This window comes from Zonotrichia leucophrys, chromosome 9, assembly GCF_028769735.1.
Source record: "Zonotrichia leucophrys gambelii isolate GWCS_2022_RI chromosome 9, RI_Zleu_2.0, whole genome shotgun sequence".
Classification (NCBI taxonomy): Eukaryota; Metazoa; Chordata; class Aves; order Passeriformes; family Passerellidae; genus Zonotrichia; species Zonotrichia leucophrys.
The window spans coordinates 23,728,145-23,740,813 of NC_088179.1; the positions used below are offsets into that span (position 1 = coordinate 23,728,145).

Below are 12,669 nucleotides of genomic sequence, written 5' to 3' on the forward strand. Positions count from 1 at the left end.
AGTGTAGCAGGTAGGGCCTGGCGTTCGGAAGATCTCGTGATGTTACGGGAAGACAGGGCCCCTGTCCCCTTAGATAAGAAAATTAACATAGGAATGTAGCCCCCTGAACCAGATGCCAGTAACTTTCCACTTGCCCAGGTAACTTTTCCATCCCTACTAACCATAGATGGTAAGGACAGACCCCCACCTGACGTAGAAGCCCCCTAGACTATAAAACCCCACGAGAAGAGAGAATAAAGGCCTTTGATCCTCCACCATATTGGTGTCCGCGTGTTTCTTAGGCCTGAGCGACCCTGGAGAAGAAGGTCGCTGTGCTGTTTCCCAAAACCAGGCCTGCCTTGTATCAGAAGGCAACATCTGGTGCCGAAACCCGGGAAGCCGATCAGCGCCCGGGGAACTGGGATTCGCCTGGACGGGAAGCAGGAACCACCTGACGTAGAAGCCCCCTAGGCTATAAAACCCCACGAGAAGAGAGAATAAAGGCCTTTGATCCTCCACCATATTGGTGTCCGCGTGTTTCTTAGGCCTGAGTGACCCTGGGGAAGAAGGTCGCCGTGCTGCTTCCTGAAACCAGGCCTGCCTTCTATCAGAAGGCAACATCTGGTGCCGAAACCCGGGAAGCCGATCAGCGCCCGGGGAACTGGGATTCGCCTGGACGGGAAGCAGGAACCACCTGACGTAGAAGCCCCCTAGGCTATAAAACCCCACGAGAAGAGAGAATAAAGGCCTTTGATCCTCCACCATATTGGTGTCCGCGTGTTTCTTAGGCCTGAGTGACCCTGGGGAAGGGGGTCGCCGTGCTGCTTCCTGAAACCAGGCCGCCCGCCTTGTATCAGAAGGCAACATTCTGGTGCCGAAACCCGGGAAGCCGATCAGCACCCAGGGAATGGGAATTCGCCTGGACGGGAAGCAGCGGCTGCAGCGGCGGGTCCGACTACAGCGAGGGGGACGCCCCGGACCAGCAAGGAACATGGAATCCATTGCAAAGGTCGTATCAGATATGCATGCGCATTTTGGGATAGAATGTAAAATTAAGGATTTATCTCTCGCATTGCCGAGACTCGTTAAGCTTGGGGCTATAGAAAGCCCCATGGATATCCTGCATCCGGGGGTGTGGGACGATTGCACAAAGGTCCTGGCCGAAGACACAATGTGTTCCAGGTCAGGGAAAGCCCTAAAATCCTGGGGCAAACCCTGAGTGAGTGTGAGCCCAGCCTGGAGACAGCAGAGCTGCCCAAGTGTCCGTGGGCCAAATCTTTGGTTGCTCCTCTCATCCGAAGCACTTTGGCCAGCTCCCATCAGAAATCCCCTTCAAACCTGTCAGAGCACAGCAGCTGAAGGGTTATTATAAAATATCCTCGCAGCAGTGGGCTGCTTCTTTGCTAATACCAGCTATTCCATTTGGATAAAGCCCGGGATTAATGGGTGTTTTTCTGTGCGCAACACAAATCTTTGCAGCTTTACATAACATTTTTTTCCTTAAAGGAACTAGATAGGGCCATGGAAAGCCATTTGCAGGAGCTCCTTTCACCCAAGTGTACATCTAGGAAATAAATTTCATCCATTTTATATATATTTATAGTAATACATTAGTAAAAGCATTCAGATAAATTCACATTATTACTCCAAAGAAGTGTTTAAGATAAGCTGAGAATTGAACATTTTCTAACTGCACAATGAGGTGCAAAATTCACAAGTTGTGAATTGTAAACAAAATGTAAACTCTTTGTAAAACAAATCTATCTGTTGCTCGAAGGTGAGCAGAGCCTAATTCCCGCCTTTACATTTGCATTATTGTTTTCCAAACTAATAAAATAGGCAAAAAATAACAAAGAAACAGAACTTTGTTCTGTAGCATCACATGAAGTCTGAACAGCACTATATCATGAGAATTTGTGTTTTATGCATAATTTATTATGTTGTAGGCACCCACAGTAAAAAAACTGTAAAAAAACCCAAATTTAGTAGAAAAAATCATTCAGAATCAAAATATCCAATTATTTGTTTGGTTTTTTTCCAAGACACCCCAGGGACACAGGATTGAGGATTCAGAGAGGAACTGGTCTATCCTTCAAAATTGCTTTTCTGAGGGTTTCTGCACTGTGGTAAAATCAAACCTGAGGTAAAATCAAAGAGAAATAATGTAATTGTTCCTCTGAGAGACAAGCAGCTTAATTAGATTACAGCTACATAAAATGCACTTGATTCATCTCTGATTATGTCTACAATGAAATCACAATATAAATTATTCTTTGGATGATACCAGATCAAAAGGCCACCAAAGGATTGTCTTCCTTCATAACTCAGCAAGAGCAAAGCATGTTTTGGATATTGTTATATGGAGTTACACAGAAAGGAAACGGGGTGTTAGTAAATAAATTTTATGTATTTTACATATTTTTACAAAAAAAAATTAGTAAATACAAATATAAGTAAATAATTTTTATATTTACATATTTTACTAATAAATATTAGTAAATGCTCATATAAATTTTATATATTTTAAATATTTTTACTAAAATATTAGTAAATACAAATATAAGTAAATATTTTTATATTTACATATTTTACTAATAAATATTAGTAAATGCTCATATAAATTTTATATATTTTAAATATTTTGCTAATATTAGTAAATACAAATATAAGTAAATAAGTTTTTAATATTTTACATATTTTTACTAATAAATATTAGTAAATACAAATATAAGTAAATATTTTTATATTTACATATTTTACTAATAAATATTAGTAAATGCTCATATAAATTTTATATATTTTAAATATTTTGCTAATATTAGTAAATACTAATATAAGTAAATAATTTTTATATTTACATATTTTACTAATAAATATTAGTAAATGCTCATATAAATTTTATATATTTTAAATATTTTTACTAATATTAGTAAATACTAATATAAGTGAAGAAGCTTTATAGGCCAGGATGTGCTGCCTCTCCCACTCCATCCTCCCCAGCTGGTGGGATGAGCATGGCTGGGGTAACAAAGACATGGCAAAGGTGCTGATGAGAAGGGCACTGATAGAATAAAAGGCTTTTCTTTCCTTTCATAAAATTCCAGGCTGGGTCTGACACAGTGGGTATTTTTTACCATCATGTTCTGACTAGTTCTGAGCACTGGGCAGGAATGGAACATGCAGTACCAGAGTCCAATTTCATTATTCATCGGAGAATTTCTGCCTAATATCTAATCTAAACCTATGCCCTTCCAGCTCAAAACCATTCCTTGTGTGCTGTCCCTCCATCCCTTGTCCAAAGTCCCTCTCCAGCTCTCCTGGAGCCCCTTTAGGCTCTGGAAGGGGCTCTAAGATCACCCCAGAGACTTCTCTTCTCTGGGCTGAACATTCCTAACTCACTCAGCCCATAAATGAAACTGAGCACTAACCAAAAACACACTAATTTTCAAAACAATTTTATCTCTATGTAGTCCTCTACAACATTACTACAGAAAGAATCTGCATCACATTTCAAAAAGTAAATAGCTGTATCTAGAAATTGTCATTTTTGTCCATCCAGACTGGGATGTGAAAGGGCTGCTGTCCCACACCCAGTTTGGAGAAAATGCTTTACACACTGTGAGCCAAGCCATGCCTGTATGAAATACCACCAGCGCTAATTAGCCCTGACTAATTTACCTTCCTCATATTGCTGTGACATCGCTGCTGCGTTTATGCAGCAGATGGGGCTGCGCTGACTCAGCCTCTGCCACTTTTGGGGTTTTTTTGGAGAACTATCTAGAGCCAAGCCTCATTCTCCGGGTAATGTCCAGAGATAAAACACACATAGTCTGAAAAATTATTGTGTTTTCCGCAGGAGCTAAACCAAGTTCTCTTTCCTCAGTCTCTGAGGGACTTGGTGACTTCATTTTCACGCTTGGGAAAAGCATCTCCTGTCACAACTTTGACTTTTCTCAACAAGTATCATGGAAAAGTATAATGAGCTCTATCAACAATAAAGACTCACAGAGTTAATTTCCAATCATTAAAAATGAGTAGAGACTACAGGCAGGATCAGGGCAGTATGTGTATATTTGTTTGTTTGTTTGTTTATATGCATACCCTAGAGAATTATTTTAGTAATGGCACAAAGGGCATTATTTTCCAGGTAAAATTTCAGAAGTAGGAACAAAATTACTGTCCCCTCTGCTCTGCAAGTGTATCTCTCTATTGCTTTCAATACTGTTTATCTTATTTCATTAAAAAAATTAAAGTTTCTGTAGCAGTTTTTGGTGGGGATTTTTTGCTAGAATTCTGGAAGACTGGGAGGAAGGGGGATTACTCTTTGCATTAGAGAATGCAAAGTGTAGGGAGGGAAAAGATTTAGGTGTAATTTTCGGCTCCATGATGCAAATAAATGCAAAGTGCAATGAGGGGAAGGATTAAACTTAATTTTTGACTCCATGATAGGGGCAAATGCAAACTTTATTGAGGAGAAGGATTAAACTATTAACTTCGGGCTCTGTGAGGGGACTGAATGTAAGGTGTAGTGGGGAGAGCGATTCAGGGGTCAACTCTCTGCTCCGTGAGGGGAGTGAACGCCAAGCGTAGCGAGCGGAAGGATTAAACTGTTAACTGTCGGCTCCACGAGGGAAGCGAAGGGAAAATGCAGTTGGGGGAAGGATTAAAATATTAACTTTGTTCCCTTCCCGGCAGCAGCGCAGGCGCGGGGAGCACCCGTGCCGCCGCCCCTCCCCTCAGCCCCTCAGCGCCCAAGATGGCGGCGGCGCTGAGGCGGCCCCTCCTTCCCTCCCTGCGCCCGCGCTGCGTCACCGCTCCCGCCCTCTCCCTCCCCGCCGCCATTGGCCGCGGGGCGCGCGGGGCGCAGCCAATGGGCGGCGGCGCCCAGAGCGAGGCTGGCCCCGCTCCCCCCTCCCAGCCTCGCTCGCCCCGTCCCTTCCCCCGCTCGGCGGCACCGGCGCGTTCGGGCCGCCGGGACCGGCCCGGGCCCGCTCCGAACCGCCCGCTCCGGGCCCCGCTCCCGCCCGCCGCACCGCGCCCGGCCCCGCTCCGGGCCCCCACACCCGGCCCCGCAGCGGCGCCCCCTCGCCCCGGCCCTTCCCGGCTCGCCGAGGCCGAGAGCGGGCCCGCCGGGCCCCCGGCGCGCTCGGGCCCGGGCGGAGGCGGAGGGGCCGCGCTCCTCCCTGGCCGCCCCCGCCATGGCCGACAACGAGAAGCTGGACAACCAGCGCCTCAAGAACTTCAAGAACAAAGGCCGCGACCTGGAGGTGAGCGCGGCGGGGCCCGGCCCGCCCTGAGCCGCGGGGAGGCGGGAGCGGCGCTGCCGGGCGGGGAGGGAGGGCAGGCCGGGCCGGGAGGGAGGAAGGAGCCGCCGAGGCCGCGCTGCGGGCCGGGCGCGGCCGGGCCTGGGGCGCTCGGTGAGGGGCAGCGGCCGGGCCTGGGGGTTCCCAGCCGGGAGCAGCGGCCGGGCCCGGGGTTTCCCGGCCGGGAGCAGCGGCCGGGCCCGCCCGGGTCGCTCCGGGGCTCCTCGGGCCCAGCAGCGGCCGCGGCTCCTCCCGGGTGGCGGCGCCCGCCGGGGCTGGGCCCGGCCGTGGCCCAGCGGCCCCGGTGCGGCGTGGGCTCACCGGAATCGCTGCAGGAACGATCTCTGCGAGCGGCCCCGAAAAGCCTGAGTCAGGATTAGGGCCTGGTTAGGGGTTCTGCTGCGCGTCTCCAGGATACCTCGTGAAATAAATAACGCCCTAACTTTCATAGCAAGATTATTTTTTTGAAAAAACACTTTTTATCTCTCTCCTTTCTTTTTTTTTTTATATTTCTGTTTTCTGCTCAGATAGTTGAGAAGCCGTTCTGGCTTGTAGCACAGAGCCCCTGAACTTTTTGGTGGTTCAATTATTTCAGCTGCGAAGGTGCTTCCTAAACACAGCAGGATACATAATTAACTTGAGGTTTCCTTAGGAAATAGTCAAATTTTAAAACTAGGTATCAATCCTCACCTTTGAACACTCGGCCAGGAGTGCTGGTTGGAGCTTAAAATTGTCTGTTCAGGGTTCTGGACAAGAATTTTGGTGTTCCCATGGCTGCTTTTTACTGGCCTCAAAGTGTTCCTTGTGTTTTCCATAATATTCCAGTCTTGTATTTGAAGGCATTACAATGTTTCAAAAGTAAAAACTCCTTTATGTTCCCTGTATTAATTTAAACATCAGCCAAGTTTCCCAGAAGTCTGTAACACCTGGCTTTTTAACCTGTCCAGTTAGATTGATAAAACAGTTTATTACTCAGTTATGTCCAAACTTTTGGCAAAAATATTGGGAGTGGTAACAATTAATTACTCTGTTTGCCGGCAGGGTTGTGAGGTAACCCCGTGCCTTAGATACTAATTAATTTTTATATCAGTTTTGTTACCACTGAGTAGGCAGTTATAGGAAGGCATCTTTAGGACTGCACACGGTGAAAAATGGGATTTCTGAGTGGACACAGGCTGGAATTCAGGATTTTAGTGCAGCATTTTAGGGGAAAAGGGCTGAAGCAGGGAAGGTTCAAGATGGACACGCAGGTAACACCACGTGGGAGTGTGTCAGAAGCTCTTCAATCATTTATTTTTTTTTTTATTTGCTGCAGCACTGAAATGCCTTTTTTCCCACAGCCCAAACCCACTGCTGGGCCGTGTTAAATTTTAGAGAGTGACATTTATCCAGCAAATCCTGGAGCACATGCCTGCTCCCTAAAATAACCACGGTGCAGGGCTATTTTTCATACAATAGCTCAGGCTCCTGGCTGTCCCTGCTGCTCAGGAACTGCTTACACATCACCCTGCCCGTCAGGCTGCCCCCAAAATGCACCTTGCAGGGCTGCTTGGGCTCCAGTTGTGGATTTATTTGGCAGAGGAAGCCAGCGTTTGATCTTTATCTCCTTCCCTCCTCCCCCTTTTTATCTGAAATTCTCGTTGGCCCTGGGTTGTTTTTACCAAGCCCAGCGTTTTTTTTAAAAAAATTTTCCATGACAGTTTACCCCTAGAGAAATGAGAAATCACCCTTAATTTTGGGGAGTGCCAAATGGAGAGATTTCCAGAGGTTGCCATGCTGTGAATTGCAAACTTCCTAAAAATGTTATCTCTTAATTCCATGTGCTCACTGACAGCTCCAGTTCCTGTCACATTGTCCTTGCCTTCCAGGTTTTACATATCCACAGGAAGTTCTTGGATTTCTGACCAAAATCAGGCCATTTCCTACATTTTATCCCCTAAAACACCAAACATTTATTCACCTTTTTGGATATTTAATTTCTTTCCCCCAACATGCTTCTAAAACCACAAATTCTAGCCTGGAAAAAAGAGAGGAAAAAAGAAAATAACCCCCAATACAAGTTTTCCATAAGATATTTGATAAAATTCCTTGATAAGCTGAAGTCTTGGGCAAACATTTCCTGCAGGGCACATTGTGAATAATTGAGGGATTCTCTGGGAATTGAGGGATTCTCTGGGAATTGAGGGATTCTCTGGGAATTGAGGGATTCATGGGAATTGAGGGATTCATGGGAATTTGAGGGATTCTGTGGGAATTGAGGGATTCATGGGAATTGAGGGATTCTCTGGGAATTGAGGGATTCTCTGGGAATTGAGGGATTCTCTGGGAATTGAGGGATTCTCTGGGAATTGAGGGATTCTCTGAAATTGAGGGATTCTCTGGGAATTGAGGGATTCATGAGGGATTCTCTGGGAATTGAGGGATTCTTTGGGAATTGAGGGATTCTCTGAAATTGAGGGATTCATGAGGGATTCTGTGGGAATTGAGGGATTCTGTGAGAATTGAGGGATTCTTGAAATTGAGGGATTCATGGGAAATTGAGGGATTCATGGGAATTGAGGGATTCTATGGGAATTGAGGGATTCTCTGGGAATTGAGGGATTCTCTGAAATTGAGGGATTCTCTGGGAATTGAGGGATTCTCTGAAATTGAGGATTCTCTGGGAATTGAGGGATTCCCTGAAATTGAGGATTCTGTGGGAATTGAGGGATTCTGTGGGAGCAGCAATCTCCAGGAAATCCTTGTCCTGCCCAAAGCAATACTCGGTGTAATAAAGTTTTTCATTTGGAGCTGAATTCTCTGGGGGGAATTGAAGATTTCTGGTCAGGGCTTGCTGCATTTTTGTAGGGTCTTCAAGGGGGGGAAATGGAATTGGTTCAGCACAAAGAGGAGCCTGAAAAACTGCAGAAGTGGCCCCGGTGTTTAAGCTCCAAGCCCAAAGCCTGACTGGAATTAGGGCTTATCTGGACTCTGATATTAAATTATGCAAATTCTGATCCATTAGGGAGCAGGGTAAGGTGACTTTTTTCATCTTCAGTGAGGAACAGGTTTTGCTTGGGGTTTTTTTGCCCTTGGATGAGAAGGGTTGAGCTGGTTTTTACTGATTATTGTGCTGACACCCATCTGCTTTGTTTTTAATGGTGGTACCACAAATCTTGGAGTTAAATACCAGATCTTCACTGTAAAAAAGCCAAATAAATCCAAATTGATCATTGTGGCTGTGCTAGAGTTTTATGGACAAATTTAAAAATAATGCCTTTTTAGTCCTGCATTTAGGGGTCTTGATTTGGGAAGTTTGCAGAGTTTTGGGGTGTTTTATTTACTTCATTTTCTTTCACCTGCTGATTGAACATTTCATTTTCTCTTGGTGATTGTTGCCTGCTGCAGCATTGCAATCTGACTGACATTTAGACTTTTTTTTTTGAAATGAAATAAAAATTATTTCCTGCATTTTATTTCTGTGGAAATCTTGGAGGAATCTGCTGAATCTTTTCTGTTTTCTCTTTTCTGCCCTGCCTCACCTGTGTTGCTGGAGAGGTGTTCAATAGAGATTTCTGCTTTGCAATTGAGAGATGCATGAAGGGAAATGATGCTGATAATTCTGTGATGCAGAGCACTTCAAAACTAATTTTGGAGCAGCCATTGCATCAAGATGCCTGAAGATCAGGAATGTCAGGATTTTAAGAGTTTCCAGCATCATTCACTGGACTTCAAAAATCCCAATATTTTTTGAGAACACCAAGGAAGCTCCAGTGTGGTGAGGGAAAGGTGGTGGTGGGAGATATTTTGAATATTGCAGGTGCTTTGAAGCTTTTCAGCCCTTTCTGTATCCCACACAAAATAGTCTGCTTGGGATTAAATATGGAAGAACTGAAGGAGAGCAGGAATTTCACTCAGTGGGATAAAAATAGGCTCCTTTAAGCTGACTTGGAGTTCTGTGGTGAAGCTCATCCATCTTGTCACTTCCAAATGATACTGAGATATTTGTTTGAGGCATTTGCTCTGCCATGCACAGCTTCTCCAGGAAAAATGGGCCTGGTGGCACATGTAATGTCATATTGATTTTTATTTTTTATCTGGAGCTCAGACTCCCATTTCCATTGTGGAGTTGCTGAGATGTGACCTCTGGGGGTATCTTGGCTTGGCTTTATGATCCCAAAGCATTTTTATCAGTGGTCTCTGGAGCAGATTCCATTGCTGCCCTTTGAATTGAGATAGGATTGGTATAGGAGGGGGTAATGGATGGAGGAGGGCCTGAATCACTGCTGTAAGTGAGGAAAAGCAGTCTGGTTTCAGCACTCTGTTCCCTGTGGGGTGAGTTTTGTTTTTATTTGCAGTCCCGGAGCACACTGGTGCTGGTTGCAACTTCCTGGGAAGGAAGGAAGGAAGGAAGGAAGGATGGCACAAGCAGTGTTTTATTTACAATAAATGTTGACTTTGCAGTTCCCCAGCAGAAACAATGTGCCCTTGGAAAGCATTCCCTGGGCTGGGAGCAGCAGCCAAAGTTCTACAGTTACTGCTGGGCTGGAAGTGTGGAAATGGAGTGGGACATTTTAGAACAGCAAAAAACCCAGCCCAGGCAGGAGGGAGCACAGCCTGGGGCCCTGATCCCCTCAGGGAGGGGGTCCCCATTGCAGGGTTCCCATTCCTGGATCCCATTCCAGGGTTCCCATTCCTGGATCCCATTCCAGGGTCCCCATTCCAGGGTCCCCATTCCAGGGTCCCATTCCAGGGTCCCCATTCCAGGGTCCCCATTCCAGGGTCCCCATTCCAGGGTTCCCATTCCAGGGTCCCCATTCCGGGATCCCATTCCAGGGCCCCCATTCCAGGGTCCCATTCCTGGATCCCATTCCAGGATCCCATTCCAGGGTCCCCATTCCAGGGTCCCATTCCAGGATCCCATTCCGGGGTCCCCATTCCAGGGTTCCCATTCCTGGATCCCATTCCTGGATCCCTTTCCAGGGTTCCCATTCCTGGATCCCATTCCAGGGTTCCCATTCCTGGATCCCTTTCCAGGGTCCCCATTCCTGGATCCCATTCCAGGGTCCCCATTCCAGGGTCCCCATTCCAGGGTCCCCATTCCAGGATCCCATTTGAGGGTCCCCATTCCAGGGTCCCATTCCAGGGTCCCCATTCCTGGATCCCATTCCAGGGTTCCCATTCCTGGATCCCATTCCAGGTTCCCCATTCCAGGTTCCCCATTCCAGGTTCCCCATTCCAGGGTCCCCATTCCTGGATCCCATTCCAGGGTCCCCATTCCAGGGTCCCCATTCCAGGGTCCCCATTCCTGGATCCCATTCCAGGATCTCATTCCAGGGTCCCTTTCCAGGTGTGTTTAGGAAGAGCTGGTGCATCCCAGCTCCTTGGAAGCCCCCAGGATGCTGCAGGCATCACTGCCAGGAGATGTGAATGATAAGCTGAAGGGCTCAGTCATGACTAATGGTCAGAAATAGCCCTTATGATAAATCTGAAGCTAAATATAATTGAAAAAAGGAGGATGGAGGGGTGGCCATGGCAGGGTGACAGAAATAGATCGGATCATTTGATTTTTGATGTACAAATGACAAACAGGATCCAGAGCCTGGGAGAGCCACGTGAATTGCTCCCAGTGGGCCATGTTGTCAGTGGGGCCCTCGCCAGGCCTCTCTGGGCTGGCTGTGCAGCCCTTTCTGGCCACAGTGGTTTCCTGTGCTGTGGGAGCTGACTCACAGAGCTCAGATCGCCCCCACCATGGTGCCAGGGCCCCCCATCCCTCATCTCTGCTCTGAGCTGCTCCCCAGGAGCTGCACAAGCCCAGCTGGGCTCTGCTGGGCATTTTCCTTTCTCCAGCTGGGCTGGTGGCACTGGGCAGTCCCGTGGCACAGCTGACCTCAGTTCCCGTTTGTTCCTCTTCCTCCTCCTCATGATGAGCAGTGCCAGGCTGGCCTGTCACTATTCTGTGTACACAGAGTGATTCTAGTGCAGCCAGGCTTTGGGAAATCGTGCTTCAGGGTGACTCCACTGCTGGCTTCTCTTTCATGTGAAGGCTTTTGTGATGCCAAGGTGTGCAGGCAGGAATTCAGCAAGGGAGAAAGAACATCCTTCTTGTCCCAGCAGAGGATCCTCCAAAGTCTGCTCACCTGCAGATTTAGATTAGATATTAAGAATAAATTATTGTGAGGGTGATAAGGCACTGGAATAGGTTATTCCAAGTAGTTGTGGACACCCCATCTCTAGAAGTGCTCAAGATCAGGCTGGATGGGGCCCTAGGCAACCTGTTTTAGTGCAAGATGTGCCTGCAGGGAGTTGGAACTGAATCATCTTTAAGGTCCCTTTCAACCCAAGCAATTCTTTGATTGTAGGACATGATCATGAGCCAGATCAGGAATTTTTACTTAAAGACTTTTCTAAATATTACAGACTTTTCTAAATGATACAGACTTTTCTGAGTATTGCAGACTTTTCTAAATGACACATCTGAGGATTTTTTATTGTAATATTTGTTCTGGTCCCACTGAATTCTCTCTGTGTCACCACCAGCTTTGCTGTGAGCAGCAGTGTCACCCCTGGGGTCTGGAAGAGCCTCCCCTTTCCCAGGGCAGCTTTTGGGTGGGAATGCTGATTTTGCTGATCCTTTGGGAAGGTGTTAAAGCCCTGTGAGATCATCAGGGGCGTGGTGCACTTCTGCAATCTGACTATCAGAGCCTTTCCTCACTTTATTTTATCTTTATGCCAGATCAGTGGGGTTTGGAGAAACTCCCCAGAGCATTTGGGAGCCTGGAGTACCTGAGGAAGGTGGAAGCTGCAGCAAAGCCTGGAAGGGCTGGGTGGGATCCAGCAGGGGCTCAGCTTCTCCTGGAGCTCAGAGACATCCCTGAGTGATTCCTCCTTCCCTCAGAGACATCCCTGAGTGATTCCTCCTTCCCTCTGCCCCTCAGAGACATCCCTGGGTGATTCCTCCTTCCCTCAGAGACATCCCTGGGTGATTCCTCCTTCCCTCAGAGACATCCCTGAGTGATTCCTGCTTCCCTCAGAGACATCCCTGAGTGATTCCTCCTTCCCTCAGAGACATCCCTGAGTGATTCCTCCTTCCCTCAGAGATATCCCTGAGTGATTCCTCCTTCCCTCAGAGACATCCCTGAGTGATTCCTCCTTCCCTCAGAGACATCCCTGAGTGATTCCTGCTTCCCTCAGAGACATCCCTGGGTGATTCCTCCTTCCCTCAGAGACATCCCTGGGTGATTCCTCCTTCCCTCAGAGATATCCCTGAGTGATTCCTCCTTCCCTCAGAGACATCCCTGAGTGATTCCTGCCTTCCCTCTTTCCCTCAGAGACATCCCTGGGTGATTCCTCCTTCCCTGAGAGACATCCCTGGGTGATTCCTCCTTCCCTGTGCCCTCAGAGACAT

The 12,669-nt window shown here is 47.2% G+C and overlaps 1 protein-coding gene across 1 annotated transcript in view; it reads left to right on the plus strand.

Annotated features, from left to right (window-relative positions):
• The first annotated feature begins 4,984 nt into the window (after positions 1–4,984).
• The window catches only part of KPNA4 (karyopherin subunit alpha 4), a 28,236-nt gene continuing 20,551 nt past the window's right edge, over positions 4,985–12,669 (plus strand). Inside the window, exon 1 of the mRNA XM_064721000.1 lies at positions 4,985–5,246. Within this exon, the coding sequence (XP_064577070.1) occupies positions 5,178–5,246 (69 nt within the window). The 5' untranslated portion in view covers positions 4,985–5,177. The remainder of the gene's footprint in view (positions 5,247–12,669) is intronic.